Genomic DNA, 21,862 nt, shown 5'->3' with positions numbered 1-21,862 from the left:
AGATGTTTGACAAACCTTTGGTCATGTAGTGTACCTTGTTAATAGACTGCTTACAGGCACAGGCATCAATTTGGTATGGCAGAGTATTTAAAAAAATATATATAATAATAAAAAATAAACGTTTTTTTTTAAATGTAACTAGGCAAGTCAGTTAATAAGAACAAATTCTTATTTTCAATGACGGACTAGGAACAGTGGGTTAACTGACTTGTTCAGGGGCAGAACGACAGATATTTACCTTGTCAGCTCAGGGATTCAATCTTGCAACCTTTCGGTTACTAGTCCAATGCTCTAACCACTAGGCTACTTGCCGCTCCCAGTCACCATACCCTAACTTAACAACAATTTGTAAAAAAAATTGGCTACTAAAATCATTCCAATTCTGATTAAAAGTCAAATGCAGTTTAGCGGTTTAAGGGCTGGCTTTAGGACCATGTGGACTGCTCAGAGCTGGCGGGGTCTTTGCCTGGCTGGCTTTGGGACTAGAAAATCGATGCAGCTGCAGTGAACAGCAGAACGTTTCTCTCAAAACAGTGGAGAGGTAGAAGACAGCTCTAGTAGAAAACTGCTGTTTAACCTGACATGAAACTAGAATTTTTAATACTGGGGAGGGATTAAAAACAATTTTTTCACCTAATCGCAGGAATAGCACCCTTTGGTGTTCAGAATCTGATAATATCAGCATGTAGGATGGGACATAAATCTACATTTCAATGACGCCTAGTTACTTTACCCTGCCTTCATGAACATATCTACCTCAATTACCTCATACCCCTGCACATTGATCTGGTACTCCCTGCACATAGCTCCACATTGATCTGGTACTGGTACTTCCTGTATATAGCTCCACATTGATCTGGTACTGGTACCTCCTGTATATAGCTCCACATTGATCTGGTACTCCCTGTATATAGCTCCACATTGATCTGGTACTCCCTGTATATAGCTCCATTATTGTGTATTTTATTCTTTGTGTTACTATTTTTATTTCTTTTTTTTACGCTGCATAGTTTGGAAGGGCTCATAAGCAAATATTTCATGGTAAAGTCTACACCCATTGAAATTCGGCACATGTGACATAAAATTTGATGACTAATTTCTCTGAAGAGAAAAATAATTTCACTGAGAATACATTACATAGGATGAAGAAACAATACTTTGAGCCGCAACTCCATACTACATGTCAGACATAGAGAACTGATACTACATACTCGTTGTTGGGGTGGGATTGGCAGGGGTGTGGTGGGATTCCTCGTCTAACTCAGTGTTAGAAAAAAGGTTTTGTCCAAATCGGATGTTTGGTACTATATTTACTGAATATTATATGATTCCTATAAATTAAAAAACGGCCAATTTGGAAGCATTTAAACAGCTTAAAGAAAAATTCCACCCAAAAACTATATTTTGGTATTTGTTTCATTAGTCAATTGCTGATGTAGTCCCAAAACGTTTTGCATGTCAACAATCAAGATCTATAACTTTCAAAATACAGAAATGCAGCTTGTATGATGCTGTAGATCTTGATGGCTGACATGTAAAACATTTTGGGACTAATGAAACAAATACCAAAATATCGTTTTTGGGGGGAATTTTCCGTTAAATTTCTCAGAGATCCAATTATATTTCAACTAAATAATGATGCAGGAATGTTAATCTCATTTGTTTCTAACAACAAATTATTTCTGAGCAATCTGAGATGGTGGGTGTGGAAATCCTCTTTTTGAAGTGGAACGACCCATTGGGTAAGAGTGGACCAGAGAGCAACGTTGATGTCACAAAAGCAAAGAACATGCCGTACAGTATAATAAACACCAGACAACATACAGATTCTAATACAGCATTTCTACAAATAAAACATGTTTAGTAAGGATCAGTATTACCTGGACAGGACAACAACCATAGCATACAGGTCAATGGCACTGTCTGCCACTCTCTTCAGCACAAACTGCTCATCTGCAATGGAGAGGAGAAATAACATTAGAATACAACCACATAATATTGGCCATTAAACACTACCCAGCTAGCACATAATGTTCTGAGAACCATATGTTTCTTAGAGCGTGTTGTCCTATGGTTATTTTACATACAACCTTCCCACAACGTTCTGGGTATGGTGCAGGATACCCAGCTAGCAGCATAACATTTTCTACAGGTTTACTCATGGTTCTATTTAAAAGGCATGTTCTCAGAGCATTCAGAGAATGTGAAAACGTTCTTCTGTGGGAATTTCAGTACTTCTGCATAACGTTTTGAGGGCATTTTGAAGTTAAACCTTACTAATGCTTGTGTACTGAAATATCTGTCTTTAAGCCTAGACGTTGGGCTTGAGATTGTCAAAGAAAATAACTCATAAGATAGAAAAGTGTGTCTGCGCATTAATAAGAGGCCTGTTGTAACTGTTCTGTGTGTGTAGAATGACCCCATGATATCTGGCCGCTCAGCCAAGAACTGCCAGAAACTAACTGGTTCCTCTTAGCTTAACTGAAGACAGAGCAGTGTTAAATTAAAAGTGTTCAATTCTGCACACCCGTGACAGAGCTATTGTTCTGTTTGGAGCCTGTTTCTGGGCGAAAGATTCATAGTTTGTGTGTGTGACCAGTACAACCATACATCATCTGGGCCGACAGTTAAAGGCACTCGCTTGCCCAGCTTGGGGGAACCGTTGAGCTACTTTTAGAGGTAGTATGTCTGGAGTGACTTCCTGTCATTCTGGCCATATTGTCCTCACACAGGTGCGACAGACTGAGGCAACCTTTTCACCCAGTTGTCTCCCCACACACACACACACACACACACACACACTGCAGATGCTTGCATTGGGTAGCTTGACTATATAAATGATCCTGTACAGGAGGCTCTCACTCCATTTCACCTGCGTGGGTGGCACGACCAGCCTCCTTATTATACTTTTTTTATAAAAGTAATACCTTGATTGATTATTGATTTTGCCTCTCCTCATTATTAATTAAAGGTAGAATTTCCACCACCGTTTTCTGCAGGTTTCCTCATGGTTCGTTTTAAACTCAAGTTCTCAGAACATTCAGAAAACTTTCCATAACAAACACAAGAAAACATTAGTAACGCTCAAATAACGTTCTAAGAATTATTTAAAAACATACATTCCATTCTGAGCTTCAACAAAACCTTTCTCTATCCTCTCACTTGTTATGGGGTCTGTTTGAATAGACAAAAATGTACAGCTTTGTAACAGTAAAAAAAAAAAAAAAAAAAAAAAACTTGACATGCTACCTTCATCCTGGTTCTCATAACCTCCCAGCAACCTAAAAATTGATGTTCCCAGAACAGGGGAAAATGTTCACTTTCGTTCTCAGAGCTTTTAAAAAATATTTAGTTTTATTAGTCAGGAAATGTATGACTTTGTTCCCAGAACCAATGGGAAAACAAAAACCTACGTTCCCACAAATTTCAAGGATCCAAATTTCAAGGATCCAAAGTTGGGTATCCTTAAATCAGGTTCACACATTTAGTTCTTCTTATGTACTGTAGGTTGACAGTGCATTATCAATACTCACGGAGGATGTTCTTGCCGTGTTTGAGCAGCATATCCTCAACAGTGACTCCAAAGTGCTCGATAGCTTTAACAGCCTGGAAGAAATACAGACGTCAATCAACTGGGAGTCTTAGACTTACAGTGACATTATGGCACGGATGGATACATACAGCCACGGAGGTCAATGCAAGCTTTGAATCTCTCTCACCAGATCTCCACTGTGAGACAGCTCAGGATGGATTGATCCCTGTAGAGTGAGGCCAGTGCTCAGACCTGCCCTCCTGGATAACAAGAAAGAGACAGATGGTTAGGGAGTGTGTGTTGTAGGGCTGTCCGAGTAAAATAAAATAAAAATTGGTCGACCAAGAGTTGTCTGTTCTTTCGACCAATCGATTGGTTGACATTTTTAAACATGTATTTTTCCATATATTGACACATCCTATGTGGTTGAATCACATCAACTATATTCACTGAGCTTGTCTGATGATTTAAGCACACTGTCTGATGAAATAATTAAGACACACAAATGACTAGAGAGAGTCCGACCAGCAATTGATTTGATTGTGCCGGGCCAGGCTCAGACTTGCTGTGCTAAAAAGAAAAGACAGCGAGTGACTGACTAGCACCCGTTGTCTCTCTCTCCTCCCTGCTGTTGCGACCACAACAGAACATCAAAGTGTTAATCGCGCTGTCCATGTTGCTGAAGCTGCAACATAATTACAGCCATTTCTGACTGAAGTTGTTTTCGAAATCCCTCATTTGTTTAGGAAAAACATTCCCTTAACCCTTGCTCTCTTTACGTGACGCATGCAAGTAACCTAAGACCTGTTCGCACTGGACTAGTATTACTAGAGAACGTTTGTCATGTAATTATTACTCCAGAATGTCCCTTATTCCAGAGGATGATTCGGATAGGAAGGCGTGAAGATAAAGTATTTCAACATGTCCAGGTGATAAGGTCACACTGAGAACTCCAGCTTTCTTCCCAAGTTTCTAAACCATCTCTCCTTTAGTGTAGCCATAATATTTGAATTGAGGAAGTGTGATCATAATCATTAAGATTTTTTAGCGAGCCACAGTACGTCCTAAATTCCCCCCAGCCTTCAGATGTGAGGTAAACAGTGCAATTGCACTTGAGATGCATTTTAAGGCTATGGATGAGAAAGCAACTTATCCTTTCCAAGTGTTTAGGTCAGTTGTATGCTGCTGCTTTGCCATCTATTAACAGCAAGGGTTGCATTAAATAGGCTCAATATTTCTTACTGATGCATTTGGTAATATTCAAATGAAAAGCACAAAACAAACAAAGCATTCACTGTAAAAGTTTATCAACTCTATATGAATGGCCTACATGCAGCCTATGCACAGCACTTATTTCAATTTATCCAATCAGTTGTTGTTTTCTTGTGAAAACCGCAAGCAACATCTGTCAAACGCAAGCATTTCTCTCAAAACACAGGGATGTCGATTCGCTGGGACTAGTATTACCAGAGGACCTTGGAGTTCGCCAAACAAATATAGGTTATTCTGGTTGGAAATGTTACTCTCCATAAGTGAGACCAAAAAAATGACAGTCCAAAAGGTGTAGCCTACAGTTTTGCCTGAAAATAATTTGATGAACGCCCATCTGTGATAAGCCTACCGTTTGTAAAGCACCAAAAAGCAACATCCAGACAGGACCAAAAAAAGATGTTTGCTCGTGCTTACTAGGTTGTAGCCTACCATGTCGGCCCACAATGTAATTTTATGAATGCCCATCCATCTGGTAGGCCCACCGTTTGTAATACAGGCCATTACATTGGCTTTATTAGTCCTGATTCCTGTGACTAATCAATTTGGCTATTTAAGCACTGAACTTCAACTACCCAACTTTGTCAGGAGTTATCCCGAGCCTATTTGCAATGTATTTACACTGCGGGAAATGTAGAAGTATTTTCTTTTTTGTTATGATCAGCTTGTCAAAAAAATTTACGGATACAAACTTGAAACCATCGATCATGACAATGGGGTGAAACTCCTGGACAACAGTTCTGATTGTCCACCTTTATTACCGCAAAGACTAAAAACAGTTGAATTCATTCGTGAATTAAATTTCCAAAATCTAAAAGGTTTATTTATTGTTTACCGTAAGTTCCGGACTATAAGCCGCAACTTTTTTCCCAGCTTTGAACCTCGCGGCTTAAGAACAAATTCTTATTTACAATGACAGCCTACCCCAGCCAAACCTGGACGCTGGTTAAACAATGACGCGGCTAATATATGGATTTTTCCCGCTTTCAATTTTTTTTCTAAAAAAAAAAAACATTCTGTGACGTGCTCAGTTTTTTGGCGGCATGAAGCTTTCATTAGACCAATGAAATTGCCGAACGGGTTAAGGTCAAACAACTTTTTTTGTTTACTGTTTAGATTAAATCGAGCGCTCTCAAACTTCCCATCATTCTGATTACGGTAGTCATTTTGTCACCCTCATCATGGCAAAGACACGGAGAAATGCATATGATGCAGCTTTCAAGTTGAAGGCGATTGATCTGGTTGTTGGAAAAGGAAATAGAGCTGCTGCACGGGAGCTTGGTCTTAATGAGTCGATGATAAGACGTTGGAAACAGCAGCGTGAGGAATTGACTCAGTGCAAAAAGACAACTAAAGCTTACTGCTAATGTTTTATTTTTTGTTACAAGCCGTGTTTCGTTAAAGCCTATTTATTTTTGTTACAAGCCGTGTTTCGTTAAAGCCTGTGTAAAGTTAATTTGTTTCAATGTACCGTTAGGCACCTGCGGCTTATAGACATGTGCGGCTTATTTATGTTCAAAATAATACATATTTTTTAAATTCAGTGGGTGCGGCTTATATTCAGGTGCGCTTAATAGTCCGGAAATTACGGTAAGCTAATTATTCAAGGCAATTCAATTATTATTTATTCAATTTATTTCCTTTTAAAACTAAAATGCTTGATTGCATTTCAAATCATGAATGACATGAACAAATGAATGATTTATTGATACAGTAGCCTATAGAAGTATTGAAATATAGACCTAAGTAAGTTATGGTATTAAAGACTAAACAGGATGTGCTCTTAGGCCTACAGCTCGACGGTGGTTATACAAGGCTGCTTACTAAGACTCCTAATGATAATGACATTAATTATTATACAAATAATAACAATAAAAAAGAGAGTTGTTGTTATTATTATAAATATTTTTTATATTCCAACAATTTAGAACAGTGTAAACAGTAAATAAATTACAAATAATACCAGAGGCTGTTCTAAAATTTAAAAAATAAAATAAAGTGTAGCCTTTATTACAGCAAAGTAAAGATTAAAACAGCCGAATTTGTGAAATTGTTTACTTGACATGTTGTCCTAGACTTGATGCTCATCAGTAGGCTATTAAAGAAACATTCAAACAGGCAACAGAAGCAGGATCTGTCTTATTGCTGTAGATCTATATATTGATGATTTATAAAGCCAGGCACATTAACAGTTAGACTTAATTATAGGACCTAATTATGTTGGGGTTTCCCCTCTCCTCACTTTTCTTAGACAATAAGTCAAGGGCTTCTCATCTCCCTCTGCTGCTGCCTCCGCCGCATTGTTCTCAACACCAATATGCTGGTTAACTTCACTATTATGCACATAAAAACATGGTCTAGGAAAAGTCGCCAATTCAACAGCGCACTGATGTGTTTCAGAACCGTGGACAGCGACCGCTATCCAACGGGGGAGAAAGCGCATTTGTTTTAAAATAATATCATTTTTATTAGTGTTACACCATCATTCTTATGTAATATATCCATATACAATTACAGTAGCACGTCTTGGACTGAGCCATCCCCACGGCCTCCACAATGGATCAGTCCACTCAGCGCAAATCAGACATGTGTCTTGTACACCATGATATTTTTTTGTATTTGTTTTTTTGCTACTGCTCGACTAAAGAAATCTCGGTCGACCAAACAATCGACTAAATGGGGTCAGCCCTAGTGTGTTGACAAGTGGGCTTCTTAAACAGTGTGTTACACACTGACCTCTTGGCCCTCTTGGTCATCTCTCCAGCCAGCAGCCCAGCGTTGCCCAGAGGGTTCTTCAGAGCCTTCTGTAGAGACTTCAGGTGCTTCCCTGCATCCTGGAAACAACAGGAAGATCAATACCATTCACTCTCCATATCTCACACTGACATAGAAAACGCCATAGGAATATAATTACTACAACATTGCTGTCTCTGCCTGGCCGGTTCCCCTCTCTCCACTGGGATTCTCAGCCTCTAACCCTATTACAGGGGCTGAGTCACTGGCTTACTGGTGTTCTTCCAAGCCGTCCCTAGGAGGGGTGCGTCACTTGAGTCACTGACGTGGTCTTCCTGTCTGGGTTGGCGCCCCCCCCCCCCCCCTTGGGTTGTGCCGTGGCGGAGATCTTTGTGGGCTATACTCGGCCTTGTCTCAGGATGGTAAGTTGGTGGTTGGAGATATCCCTCTAGTGGTGTGGGGGCTGTGCTTTGGCAAAGTGGGTGGGGTTATATCCTGCCTGGGGGTATCATCGGATGGGGCCACAGTGTCTCCTGACCCCTCCTGTCTCAGCCTCCAGTATTTATGCTGCAGTGGGGGTTTTTTTCTCACTCACTCACTCTCTCACTCTCTCACTCTCACAGCCCTAGGACCATGCCTCAGGACAACCTTGCATGATGACTCCTTGCTGTCCCCAGGCCACCTGGCCATGCTGCTGCTCCAGTTTCAACTGTTCTGCCTGCGGCTATGGATCCCTGACCTGTTCGCCGGACGTGCTACCTGTCCCAGACCTGCTGTTTTCCACTCTCTAGAGACAGCAGGAGTGGTAGAGATACTCTCAAAGATCGGCTATGAAAAAGCCAACTGACATTTACTATTGAGTTGCTGACTTGTTGCACCCTCGACAACTACTATGATAATTATTATTTGACCATGCTGGTAATTTATGAACATTTGAACATCTTGGCCATGTTCTTTTATAATCTCCACCCGGCACAGCCAGAAGAGGACTGGCCACCCCTCAGAGCCTGGTTCCTCTCTAGGTTTCTTCCTAGGTTCTGGCCATTCTAGGGAGTTTTTCCTAGCCACCGTGCTTCTACACCTGCATTGCTTGCTGTTTGGGGTTTTAGGCTGGGTTTCTGTACAGTACTTTGAGATATCAGCTGATGTAAGAAGGGCTATATAAATACATTTGATTTGAAATTTGATATATTGGGTAGACTAAATTCTATTTCTATTTCAAATACAAAGACAGTATGATCATTCAGACAAAAAGCGTGACATGTAGTGTACCTGGAATCCGTTGAGAGCCACAAACAGTCTGAGAATGTCGTTGGTTCCCTCAAAGATCCTGAAGATTCTAAGATCCCTCATCACCCTCTCCACACCAGAGCCCTGGATACAGACCACAGGAAACAGCCATTAGACGTCAGTCTTCAAAGGCACCACTCCTAGTCACTCCCAGTAAGTACACACACCCAGCGTAAAACAATAGCGCCTCTCTGTAGTCATGTCTACACACCAACAATGTCCATTGTAGTGATCTACATCTATTTCTATGTAAGACGCTGACATTAAACCAGGGATGAAAGTACGCCGTACCAGTCGAACATGAGTCTATCACAATAGTTAAAACAAAGATGCCAAAAACTCTAGGCTATTATTTATCATTACCCCATGTCAGTCGCATGAAACATGAGCGAATGGACTTGAAAACATGTAGAATACACTCCACAATGCAGTTTGTAGAATGTCTCTGTTCTCATCGTGCCAAAGGCAGAGATGAGTGGCTGAGACTGAAACGCACAGACAGCAGATGGCACATCAATTCAGGTTACAAGTGTAGGTAGGCCTAATAAATTACAATCACTGAATTTCATTCATTAGATTTTTTTGTGTTTGTAACAGATGTCTTTTCCATTCATTAAAATGGCGGGTGTACAGTGCACTGTACGGTTGCAGGAATTATTTTAGAGTGGACGAATGCCCGCAGGTAGGCAAGCTTACAGGAGCCTACTGAATTGATTGTTTGACAGCTCAAAACAATGTTTTAATGTTGTATAGAGCTGGTCTTCTTTTTAAACAATCCTTATTAAGAGCTGTCATTTTATTGTGAGGAACTGCAGTTTTAATCAGACATTTTTTCTGTTTCGTCCTCTGTTATGTGAGTGATCCATCAAGTTTATGACACATTAAAAAAGGTCATGCAGGCTTTATCTGGATCACAACTGTTGACTCCTCTATTTGGTTAGACATTGAGACTTTTTTTCCTAAATACTCCTTACAGGATATTTTATTTTTCAGAAGCTTCAAATCTGTAAAGGATCACTGCAATAACCCCATTCCACTTAACACTCAAAGCATGGAGGTCAGTTCAATGTTTTTTGGGAAGGTCCAAACAAACCTCTGCTCTTACCACAATTCTTAACAACCCAGATTTTGGTCCAGGATTGCTGGATGCTGGCTTTAACTTTTGGCTTAATAAGGGCATGGGCAGACTAAATGATTTATTTGCTGATTTTATTGTCATTTGAGCAGATGGTTGAGAAATACCGACTTCCTCTTTCTACAAGTAAGACATTATATTTTGAAGAGCACCACCTTAATTGGCAACCTGACGTGTCTGTCATTGAATTAATGCTTTTTTCCCCCACAAAGGAAAATGTCTAACTTTGTTTTATGATGCTTTAATGTCCTTTTCTACTGTTGACACACAGAGGGTGAAACAAGTGTGGGAGAAAGAATTGTCTGTTACTATTGACGAAGAGATGAGGGAGGACATTTTGGAGATATGCAAAAACAATATCTATCTGTAATCGTACTAGAGCAATCCAATTAAGAATAATACACAGATTGCATATATCCCCAGATCACAGGCATGCTTTTAGCCCCTCTTCCTCTTCTCCTCAGTGTCTTAAATGTAAAACTTACACAGGCACCCTAACACATTGTAAAACAGATCACTTCTACAAAGTATGGGAACCTTATCTAAATGACCTAGAACCTGAGGTATCAGCTATTATGCTGCAAGGATTCTCTTAGAATGGTGGTGATCTATTTGTTTCAGAATTACACTGTACGTTCCATGTGTTGGACTTCTTTATTAATAACTTCTTTATTTAAACTGAGCTTTTGTGTTTAATTTCTGTCTGTATGTTCGTTTCAAATGTAAGTATTGAGAGATACAATGACGGAGACAGGGTGAGAGTGGCGGAGAAGATGAGATTATATATATATATATATATATATATATATATATACATACATACAGGTGTGTGTAAGTGTGTGCTGTTTTTTTTTGCATCTCTTAATTTGGGTGAAAATTGTGAAATTCCAATAAAAATATTGTTACAAAAAATGTAAAAATAATATTTACTTCCAGGTCCACAGAGATCCTATTGAATTAATGGGGATTCTATATGTCATTCTATTAGGCCCATAATTTTTTTTTTGTGCATACGCATACTGGGAAGAAATTCTATCTATTTTCACCCCTGTATAAAACCATTATATTTCTATGTACGACACACACATAACCACCCCCAACAATCCCAACAATCCCAGCAGCCATCCAGTGATGCAGACTCACCTTCATGAAGCCCATTCCTCCCATGACCTGGATACACTCATCAGTCACTTCCCAGGCAGCCTCCTACACGAGAGAGAGAGAGCCAAGGTTATTATAGTTTTGGGCTTTTATACAGTGGGGCAAAAAAGTATTTAGTCAGCCACCAATTGTGCAAGTTCTCCCACTTAAAAAGATGAGAGGCCTGTAATTTTCATACTTATTTTCCACCATCATTTGCAAATAAATTCATAAAAAATCCTACAATGTGATTTTCTGGATTTTTTTTCTCATTTTGTCTGTCATAGTTGACGTGTACCTATGATGAAAATTACAGGCCTCTCATCTTTTTAACTGGGAGAACTTGCACAATTGGTGGCTGACAATACTTTTTTGCCCCACTGTATTCGTTTTTATTTCTATTAGTTAAGATTATTTTGTTTTACAAAAACATTTTTATTTCATTTTTATATTATTTAGTTTCAGTTTGAGTGTTAAGGACAGAAAATAGCCAATGCGTGGGAGGCTAGGAGTTATTTATGTGTTGTGTAGTTTGTGTGTTTTTGGGGATGTCACTTCTTGCCACTGTGGGGCAGTAGTGCATAAGGTGATGGGGCAAGCCACAAGTTAGGTTGGGTTTAAAGGTAGACTCAGTGAGATGACCTAGAATAGATGCACAAAGTAAACAGTAGTAGTGGGTCAATTTCCACAACAACCAGGAGCCTTGGAGCGCCAGGCTAAACTTCTCTGCTGTTGTAGCAGCGTGAAGTAGAGGCACGGGTCCGACAGATCCGATATCCGACCCTGGACCCGAGCGGGTACGAGTCCTAAATTCTGACTTTTGTCTCGGATCTGGGTCAGTTTGATATAATTGCCATGAGTCTCAGGTATGTGCAATTAAAATGGATTTACCGACTGGACCTGACTGAACCATGCTCAGTTAATTGAATGTATGCGAGTGGATGAGAACTGTGTTGTTATCGGCGTCAGCCAATTGCAACACAACAAAACGTATAGCTTATGTCCAGCTGAAACTGGTTTCGGCTGCTCACGTCACATGTTCCTGCTGCTGAGGAGAGAGAGAGCGCGCAAGTGAAAGGAGCCTTAGCTACTGTTGATAGCAAAGATGGAGGCCTTTTTCATTGAAGTAAAATACAAGTTAGAGGAGGAAGATTATAGTGAAAAGAAGCCTACAAGGGGAATGTCCTTGGGGACAGGTTTTAGAGGACAAAGTTAAGAAGAATGTTGGCCCGGCCAAATAGACTGTGTGCTACTCGCTATTCAGGTTTGATGCACATTTTCAAACGCATTTATTTTCGTATTTATTATCATTTGTTTTATCATTAGCCTATAATCATTACTATTATTATTGTAGATGTATTCAAGAATCGAAACCAGTTCTTTATATATGCAAAAAGTGTTTTGTTTAATTTTGTTGATACATTTTTATTGGCTAAATTAAGTTTGAACTGTCATTTTAAATTTTGTGCTATATTTAGTTAGAGATGGGTTAAAAATAGGGCTGTTGGAAAATAAATGGCCTTAGCAATTGCTGACATTTGTTGAGTTCTGTTGAGCCATTTTCATTGGCCAAATTAAGTTAATGTGGTGTTTGCCACAATATAATAGAATTACCGGTAGGCTTACAGGGCTACTCTCACTCAAATCATGGAAAGGAAAAACCTAAGGCGAGATGCAAAACTTAATGACGCAATATAATAACCTGTTCGTATTTTCCTTATAAACATTTAGTTGACTTGTAGACTTGATATTACCCTAATAAAGTTAAGAAACTTGTGAAGGTTTGGTGTGGTATGTCTTATTAGGCTTAACTAGGCAGGCTTATGAAGGATGTGCGCAACAGCGTTCCAACGAACTCTCCGACAGTGAGGTGAGGAAGAATGTTTCATTCCTTTAATCTAACAATATAATGCTCATCTTTATAAAAAATAAGCTGATTGAAAATGTACAAATTAGCCTCCTTCTGTACACCTATCTGAAAAATAGCAGAAAGGTTGCTGGATCAAATCACAGAGCTGACATGGTAAACATTTATCGTTCTTCCCCTGAGCAAGGCAGTTAACCCACTGTTCCCCATTCAGTTGTACAATTGACTAGGTATCCCCCTTTCCCTATAAAGAAATGCATGTCGGTGTTGGGAACATGGCGCTGGTATATTGCTCTTTTTCTCTCGGTCGCTCTAGGCCTAAACTTCTCTTCCTTTAGATTTAGATTGTAAATATTCATATCATACAGTGGACGCCTAGACCCATAGGCATACAATGAATGCCCTGTTGCATTCAGCGCTCAAATGTCAGACAGCTGAACCATTGTTTAAGGAAAGTAAAAACCAATAAATTTCAGTGTGCTACATATCGATTTTCTTTTGTTAAAGACATTTACATTTATGTCATTTAGCAGACGCTCTTATCCAGAGCGACTTACAAATTGGTGCATTCACCTTATGATATCCAGTGGAACAACCACTTTACAATAGATGTACAATAGTACATCTATAAAGACAGTTAAGGACACGTAACTGTGGATCATTTGGCCAATATCGCTTGTTTGTTGAGGAGGGTTCTTTCCCTCTCTCTCCCCTTCTACTCTTGAATCTGAACCGGTCTCTCAGATCCGAACCAGCACGGGTCTGTTTGGATCCGTTTTTCCTCAGGCCTTTTTGGAACGGGTCTGACTGTCCTCAGGTCCATTCAGAACAGTTCTGTTTTTTAAAAATGTATTTATGCATATCTGGTCGGGTGGGAAAGCCAAGGATCCAGAACGGATCGAACTTTTTGGACACCTCTAGTGTGAAGCACACCCGTCTTGAATCGTGCACATCTCAATGGGCTTTTGTTAAGTCAAGCCTTTCAAAGTGGGTTGCATTCTGGGCAGGCAACTGTTGTCTTACAGTCAGAAAACACACTAATCGTCTTATTTTAGTATTTACAGTCTATGCACTTCTGGATCAATCAATACATTTTCTGACTGATTCAAAAATACATTGTGTGTCCTGAAGTTTCTTATGAAAATGCATTCATTTTGCAATGTATTATTTCTTATGGAAAATGTACACAATTGAAGTAATAGTTGTGAAATTGTTAAAAGAGGACAGGATAAAACCAGACAGTGCTGTACTCACAGAGGCAAAGATTTTGCTGATGGCAGCTTCAATATGGTAATCTTTGGATCCACTGTCCATGTTCCCACTGATCATGTAGGCCATAGACTGAAAGAAAGGGGAGGGGAGAAGAGGGCATGAAAATCACAGTAGGACACCAAAAGAAGCTCCCTGTCATCAAGGCAAAGGGTTGCTACTCTGAAGAATCTCAAATATAAAATAGATTTTTGATTTGTTTAACACTTTTTTGGTTACTGCATGATTCCATCTGTGTTATTTCATAGTTGTGATGTCTTCACTATTATTTTACAATGTAGTAAATAAAAAAAATAAAAAAAAACCTTGAATGAGTAGGTGTCCAAACTTTTGACTGGTACTGTGCCTATATGTACTGTCACAAGAATCAGGCCTCCTTATTGTTCCTAGAATTTCTAAGTAAACAGCTGGAGGCAGGGCTTTCTCCTATAGATTTAAATTTTTTATGGAATGGTCTGCCTACCCATGTGAGAGACACAGACTCGGACTCAACCTTTAAGTCTTTACTGAAGACTCATCTCTGTAGTAGGTCCTCCCCCACGGGCTCGTGCCGTGGGGGAGATCTTCGTGGGCTATACTCAGCCTTGTCTCAGGGTAGTAAGTTGGTGGTCTGTTGATCTCCCTCTGGTGGTGTGGGGGCTGTGCTTTGGCAAAGTGGGTGTGGTTATATCCCGTCTGTTTGGCCCTGTCCGGGGGTAACGTCGGATGGGGCCACAATGCCCCCCAACCCCGCCTGTCTAAGTGCCCAGTATCTATGCTGCAATAGTCTGTGTGTGTGTGGGGGGGGCTAGGCTCAGTCTGTCCTATCTGGTGTCCTGTGTGATCTTAAGTATGCTCACTCTAATTCTCCCATGTCTCTCTCGCCCTCTCCCAGCAGACCTGGGCTCTATGACCATGCCTCAGGACTACCTGGCATGATGACTCCTGGCTGTCCCCATCCCCAGTCAACTGGATCAGCAGCATAGTCAGGTGTTCTGCCTGCAGCTATTGAACCCTGACCTGTTCACCGGACATGCTACCTTATCCCGGACCTGCTGTCTCGGCCTCTGAATGCCCTGCTATGAAAAGCCAACTGATATGTACTCCTGAAGTGCTGACCTGTTGCTCCCTCTACAACCACTGATTAGTGTTTCACTCTGCAGGTGATCTATGAACGTTTGACCATCTTGAAGAACAATCTGGCCTTAATGACAATGTACTGTTATAATCTCTACAGCCAGAAGAGGACTGGCCACCTCTCAGAGCCTAGTTCCTCTCTAGGTTTCCTCCTAGGTTCCTGCCTTTCTAGGGAGTTTTTCCTAGCCACCGTGCTTCTACATCTGCATTGCTTGCTGTTTGGGGTTTTAGGCTGGGTTTCTGTATAGCACTGTGACATCTGATGATGTTCTTTATAAATACATTTGGTTGATTGATTGAGTAATGGATTATGATGTGTATTATGTGATTGCTTCCTTCTGCCAGTGGCTGTAAGCATACCATGCACAGGTGACGCCTTAATTGGGGAGGATGGGCTCGTGGTAAAGGCTGGAGCAGAATAGTTGGAATGGTTTCAAATACAGCAAACACATTGTTTCCAGGTATTTGATGCCATTCAACTTGGTCCGTTCCAGCCAATATTATGAGCCGTCACCCCCTCAGCAGCCTCCACTGATACCATGTCAGCTGAAGTGTGGTGAGCATTCTGAAGTAAAATGGCTGCCACGGCATCACCCATAGGGTGCTACACATGGTGGTGGTTGAGGTGAGTTTCTCCTCATACTATGTAAAGAGCTTTGAGTGTGTGGAAAAGCAAGATATAAATCGATTATCAATCAATAGATATTCTGTGTACCTCAGTGACATATTGCAGCATAGCCATGCGTGCCAACTTCTCCTGGATAGCTCCATAGGTGTGGATCTTACTGCCAAACTGGACCCTGTTGGCTGCATGGTCCACCTGGGCAAAGAGACAGGACAAGAGTCAGTATGGGAGGTCAAGAAGTGCTAAAACCAATACAGTAACAGAGCTTCAACGAGACTAGGACAGACTCAACTGAAGGGCAAATAGAGGTAACACTTTATTTGGATAGTCCCACACAGCGTTACTCACAGCCTGGGTGATGACTCCCTTCATGGTGCCGGAGAGGGCAGCGGCCATGCCGAAGCGCCCGTTGTTGAGGATGGCCATGGCCACCTTGAAGCCGCCACCTACCTCCCCCAGGACATTCTCAATGGGTACAGGGACATTCTCAAAGTACACCTCCGCCGTGTTGGACGCCTTAATGCCCATCTTCTTCTCAGGGGGACCGCTGGAGGAGGTAGAAGGTAATGAAATGTTAACGATACATGTAGTCACGTTGTTGTGTCTTATCTACCTTAGATGAATGCATTGACAATATGTCACCTGGATAAGAGTGTTTGTTTAGGTCCTTCCAAGTGTAGCAGCGGTCTAAGGCACTGCATCGCAGTGTTGAGACGTCACTACAGACCCGGGATCGATCCCGGGCTGTGTCACAACTGGCCGTGACCTGGAGTCTCACAGGGCAGCGCACAATTGACCCAGCATCGTCCGGGTTAGGGGAAGGTTTGGCCGGGGGTGGCTTAACTTGGCTCATCGTGCTCTTGCGACTCCTTGAGGCGGTTGTTTCCTCTGACACATTGGTGCACCTGGCTTTCGGGTTAAGCGGACGGGATTGAACTTTTGGGATGGGGGCAGTATTTTCACGTCCGGATGAAAAGCGTGCCCAAATTAAAAAACTGCCCGTTTCTCAGGCCGAGAAGCTCGGATATTCATATTTGGTAGATTTGGATAGAAAACACGCTGAAGTTTCTAAAACTGCTTGAATGATGTCTGTGAGTATAACAGAACTTATTTGGCAGGCGAAACCCCGAGGACAAACCAACCAGGAAAAAAATAAATGAGGTCACTCTCTTTTCAATGGGTTTTCATTGGGAATCTAGAATTCTAAGGCAGTTGCTTGCAGTTCCTATCGCTTCCACTGGATGTCAACAGTCTTTAGAAATTGGTTGATGTTTTTCCTTTGTGTAATGAAGAAGTATGGCTGTTCAGAACAAGGCTCGAGTGAAGTGTACTGTTTGATAGAGGCGCGTGACCAGAAAGCACGCTCCACTTTGTTTTCCTCCGGTATTGAACGCTGTTTATTCCGTCTTAAATTTTATTTATTATTTACGTTAAAAAAATACCTAAAGTTATATTAGGAAAGTGGTTTGAAATGTTTGGACAAAGATTATAGGTAACTTATGAGATATTTTGTAGTCATGTGGCACGAGTTGGAACCGGTGTTTTTCTGGATCAAACGCGCCAAATAAATGGACATATAACGACAGAATTTATAGAACAAAGGACCATTTGTGATGTTTAATGGACATATTGGAGTGACAACACAAGATCTTCAAAAGTAAGGCATGCATTATGTTATTTCTGACTTTTGTGTTGTGCCTGGTGGGTTGAATTATGATTGTCTGTGTTTGTTTGATGGGGTGCTGTCCTCAGATAATAGCATGGTTTGCTTTCGCCGTAAAGCCTTTTTGAAATCGGACACTGTGGTTGGATTAACAAGAAGTTTATCTTTAAAATGGTGTATAATACTTGTATGTTTGAGGAATTTTAATTATGAGATTTCTGTTGTTTTGAATTTAGTGCCCTGCTATTTCACTGGCTGTTGTCGAGGTGTTTTGTCTTTTAGTCTGCAACTTGTTTAAAATTTGGATGTGCATCTTCAGAACAAAAACTTCTTAAAATATTCACTAAAAACAAGACTGTGGATGGACAGAAAAGTAATATAGAGACTGGGATAGTCATTAAATCAACAATCATGTGAAGCTTCTAACAAGAAACATACAGTACATACTCTTACTTAAATTCCCCCATTTCAGACCTCCCTCTTCCAATTCCTCCCTTTCTCCACCCTTCCATATCTGTATCCATCACCCATCCCTCCATCCACCACTCACTGTGTCACTCCTCCGAAGCTCCTCTCCACGATAAAGGCTGTGATTTTGTCTTTCATTTGTCCTGTCTTCTCATCCATCATGGGCATCTTGGCAAACACTGTGAAGATCTCAGCCAGACCACCATTACTGACAACACAGACACACAGTCAGGATAAGTCAAAGAAAACAATAGCAATACTGTATACAACCACAAGTCTATATTAGGAACCCCTAATATTATTAGGATTAAATGTCAGGAATTGTGAAAAACTGAGTTTAAATGTATTTGGCTGTGTATGTAAACTTCCGACTTCCAATGTAGCTATGAATGTGTACAGACATAAACCACGCTAAACAGTGTGTTTGCCATACTAAATGATAGCACAATGTTGGTGGTCCTGCAGTACCTGATCCAGATCTTGCCTCCATTGAGGATGTAGTGTTTTCCACAGGGAGAGAGGGTAGCGAGGGTCTTTATGGACGCAGCGTCAGAGCCACTGGCTGGTTCAGTCAGACAGAAAGCAGCCAGGGTCTCACCTAGATAAAAAGAGGAAAGAAAAGGAGGAAGAAAAAGAAGAGAAATAAGGACAACAGATTTTAAATGCCTTATACGTGGAATTACAGTCTAGGTATAATAATACATAGGCGGAACCAAATAAAATGACTAAAGAGAGAGTAACGACAAAGCTGGAATAGTGCATAGTGATCAGAAACATCCATTCCAGCCTCTTTATTTTACCTTTATTTAACTAGGCAAGTCAGTTAAGAACAAATTCTTATTTTCAATGACGGTCTACCGGGGAACAGTGGGTTAACTGCCTTGTTCAGGGGCAGAACGACAGATTTTTACCTTGTCAGCTCGGGGATTCGACCAACGCTCTAACCACTAGGCTACCTGCCGCCTCTCTCTCTCACCTGTGGCCAGCTTGGGTAGGTATTTCTCCTTCTGGGCGGGACTACCAACCAGCAGGATGCCCTTGAAACCGATGGACTGGTGGGCACCCAGAGTGATGCCAACCCCCAGGTCGTGCTGGCCCACGACCTCCACCAGCCTGGCATACTGTTCAATAAAAAGGACATTAAAACATTAGCGTACTTAATTTACACAGTACACTCTACCAGTCTGGTGTACTATTGTCAGAGGACACAAAGGTAAAAAAAATTGTTGAGTCTTGAAGGTTATTTTGCAGCCATCCTTATCAAAAGCAACATACATAGCTCAGTTTCATGCCGACTTGTTTCGACATAGGGATGGATATTCTACTACGGGCACATCACTCTTTATCCAGTGGTCTAAGACATGGCTTGAACTTTATGGTAGCATCCTTCAAACAGCAGTTACACCACCAACACCTTACAGTGCCTACAGAAAGTATTCAGACCCATTGAAATGTTCCACATTTTATTCTAAAATATATATATTTTTCCCCCTCAGCAATCTACACACAATACCCAATAATGACAAAGCAAAAATAGGTTTTTAGAAATGTGTACAAATGTATTAAAAAAATATATAATAATATCACATTTACATAAAGGATTCAGACCCTTTACTCAGTACTTTGTTGAAGCACCTTTGGCAGCAATTACAGCCTTGAGTCTTCTTGGGTATGACACTACAAGCTTGGCACACATGTATTTGGGGAGTTTCTCCCATTTTTCTCTGCCGATCCTCTCAAGCTCGGTCAGGTTGGATGGGGAGCATTGCTACACAGCTATTTTCAGGTCAAGAGCTGTTCGATCGGGTTCAAGTCCGGGCTCTGGTTAGGCCACTCAAGGACATTCAGAGACTTGTCCCAAAGCCACTAATGCGTTGTCTTGGCTGTGTGCTTAGGGTCGTTGTCCTGTTGGAAAGTGAACCTTTACCCCAGTCTGAGGTCCTGAGCGCTCTGGAGCAGGTTTTCATCAAGGATCTCTCTGTACTTTGCTCCGTTCATCTTTCCCTCGATCCTGACTAATCTCCCAGTCCCTGCAGTTGAAAAACATCCCCACAGCAAGATGCTGCCACCACCATGCTTCACCTTAGGGATGGTGCCAGGTTTCCTCCAGAGAGGACGCTTGGCATTCAGGTCAGAAAGTGCTCAGTCTTGGTTTCATCAGACCAGTTAATCTTGTTTCTCATGGTCTGAGATTCTTCAGGTGCCTTTTGGCAAACTCCAATCGGGCTGTCATGTGCCTTTTACTGAGGGGCTTCCGTCTGGCCACTGTACCATAAAGGCACCTGAGAGTGGTGCAGAGATGGTTGGGTTTCTGGAAGGTTCTCAGAGGAACTCCAGAGCTCTGTCAGAGTGACCATCGAGTTCGTGGTCACCTCCCTGACCAAGGTCCTTCTCTCCCTCAGTTTGGCCTGGCAGCCAGCTCTATGAAGAATCTTGGTGGTTCCAAACCTCTTCCATTTAAGAATGATGGAACCACTGTGTTCTTGGGGACCTTCAAAGCTGCAGATATATTTTGGTACCGTTCCCCAGATCTGTGCATCGACACAATCCTGTCTCGGCGCTCTATGGACAATTCCTTCGACCTCATGGCTTGGTTTTTGCTCAGACATGCACAGTCAACTATGGGACCCTATATAGGCAGGTATGTGCCTTTCCAAATCATGTCTAATCAATTGAATTTATCAAGTTGTAGAAAGATCTCAAGGATGATCAATGGAAACAGGATGACCCTAAACTCAATTTCGAGACTCAAAGCAAAGGGTCTAAATACTTACAGAAATATATATATATATATATATATATAAATAAAACTTAGCAAAAATTTCTAAAATCCTGTTTTCGATTTGTCATTATGGGGTATTGTGTGTAGATTGCTGAGGATTAAAATATTTATTTCATCCATTTTAGAATAGGGCTGTAACATAACAAAATGTGGGGGGGAAAAATCAAGGGGTCTGAATACTTTCCAAAGGCACTGTATATGCATCCTTGCGCACGTGTGCTGGTATTTCTGCTAACCTGTGTATTATGTGTTGGTACAGTACTCTGAATAGAGTGTGTTCTTACTGTATAGAGGTAAAAGGGTATCCCTGCTTACCTGCATCCTGGTTGGGGTATAGCTCTTAAGGTGTGTGTGTGTGTGTGTGTGTGTGTGTGTGTGTGTGTGTGTGTGTGTGTGTGTGTGTGTGTCTGCGTCCCTGTGTGTTGACGCCCCCCAGGTCAGTGTGTGTGTGTTTTTAACTATACTTGTTGGGAACCAGAATTCCCCACAACAATAGTAAACAAACAAAAGTTTGACGAAACAGGGACATTTTGTTATCCCCACAAGGTCAAATGCTATTTCAATGGGGTTTAGTGTTAGAAACTAGGGTACGGGTTAGGGAAAATAAAAATGTTTTGAATTGTGTGTCCCCACAAGGTTAGTTGTAAAAGACTGTGTGTATAGAGATAAAGGTGTATGTTCTCACCTGTGTGTTGGTGAGCCCCACGCCCCCCAGGTCCTGGGGGACCTGCAGGCCAAAGGCCCCCATCTCTTTCAGGCTTTCCATGGTGCTGTCCTCCACCTTCTCCAGGGAGTCATTCTTTGCTGGGTCATTCACCTCCTACAGCACACCATATATACAGTTGAAGTTGGAAGTTTACATACACTTAGGTTGTAGTCATTAAAACTCGTTTTTCAACCACTCCACAAATTTCTTGTTAACAAACCTCCAACAATTGTTTACAGACAGATTATTTCACTGTATCACAATTCC

At 41.2% G+C, this 21,862-nt stretch overlaps 1 protein-coding gene across 2 annotated transcripts in view; it reads right to left on the bottom strand.

Moving 5' to 3' along the window:
- Window positions 1-21,862, bottom strand: part of LOC106602820 (acyl-CoA dehydrogenase very long chain) — a 40,658-nt gene that overhangs the window by 11,481 nt on the left and 7,315 nt on the right. For both annotated transcript variants that reach the window (XM_014195713.3, XM_014195714.3), the window contains exons 6-18: window positions 21,575-21,709; window positions 19,084-19,228; window positions 18,576-18,705; window positions 18,190-18,315; window positions 16,325-16,523; window positions 16,067-16,171; window positions 14,221-14,307; window positions 11,103-11,165; window positions 8,807-8,908; window positions 7,538-7,635; window positions 3,720-3,792; window positions 3,534-3,606; window positions 1,881-1,953 (exon numbers count right to left, since the gene is read on the bottom strand). In XM_014195713.3, coding sequence (XP_014051188.1) covers window positions 1,881-1,953; window positions 3,534-3,606; window positions 3,720-3,792; window positions 7,538-7,635; window positions 8,807-8,908; window positions 11,103-11,165; window positions 14,221-14,307; window positions 16,067-16,171; window positions 16,325-16,523; window positions 18,190-18,315; window positions 18,576-18,705; window positions 19,084-19,228; window positions 21,575-21,709 — 1,409 coding nt within the window. The remainder of the gene's footprint in view (window positions 1-1,880; window positions 1,954-3,533; window positions 3,607-3,719; window positions 3,793-7,537; window positions 7,636-8,806; window positions 8,909-11,102; window positions 11,166-14,220; window positions 14,308-16,066; window positions 16,172-16,324; window positions 16,524-18,189; window positions 18,316-18,575; window positions 18,706-19,083; window positions 19,229-21,574; window positions 21,710-21,862) is intronic.

The sequence above is a fragment of the Salmo salar genome, chromosome 04, assembly GCF_965601325.2.
Source record: "Salmo salar chromosome 04, fSalSal1, whole genome shotgun sequence".
NCBI lineage: Eukaryota > Metazoa > Chordata > Actinopteri > Salmoniformes > Salmonidae > Salmo > Salmo salar.
This window is presented reverse-complemented; position numbering and strand designations above follow the sequence as displayed.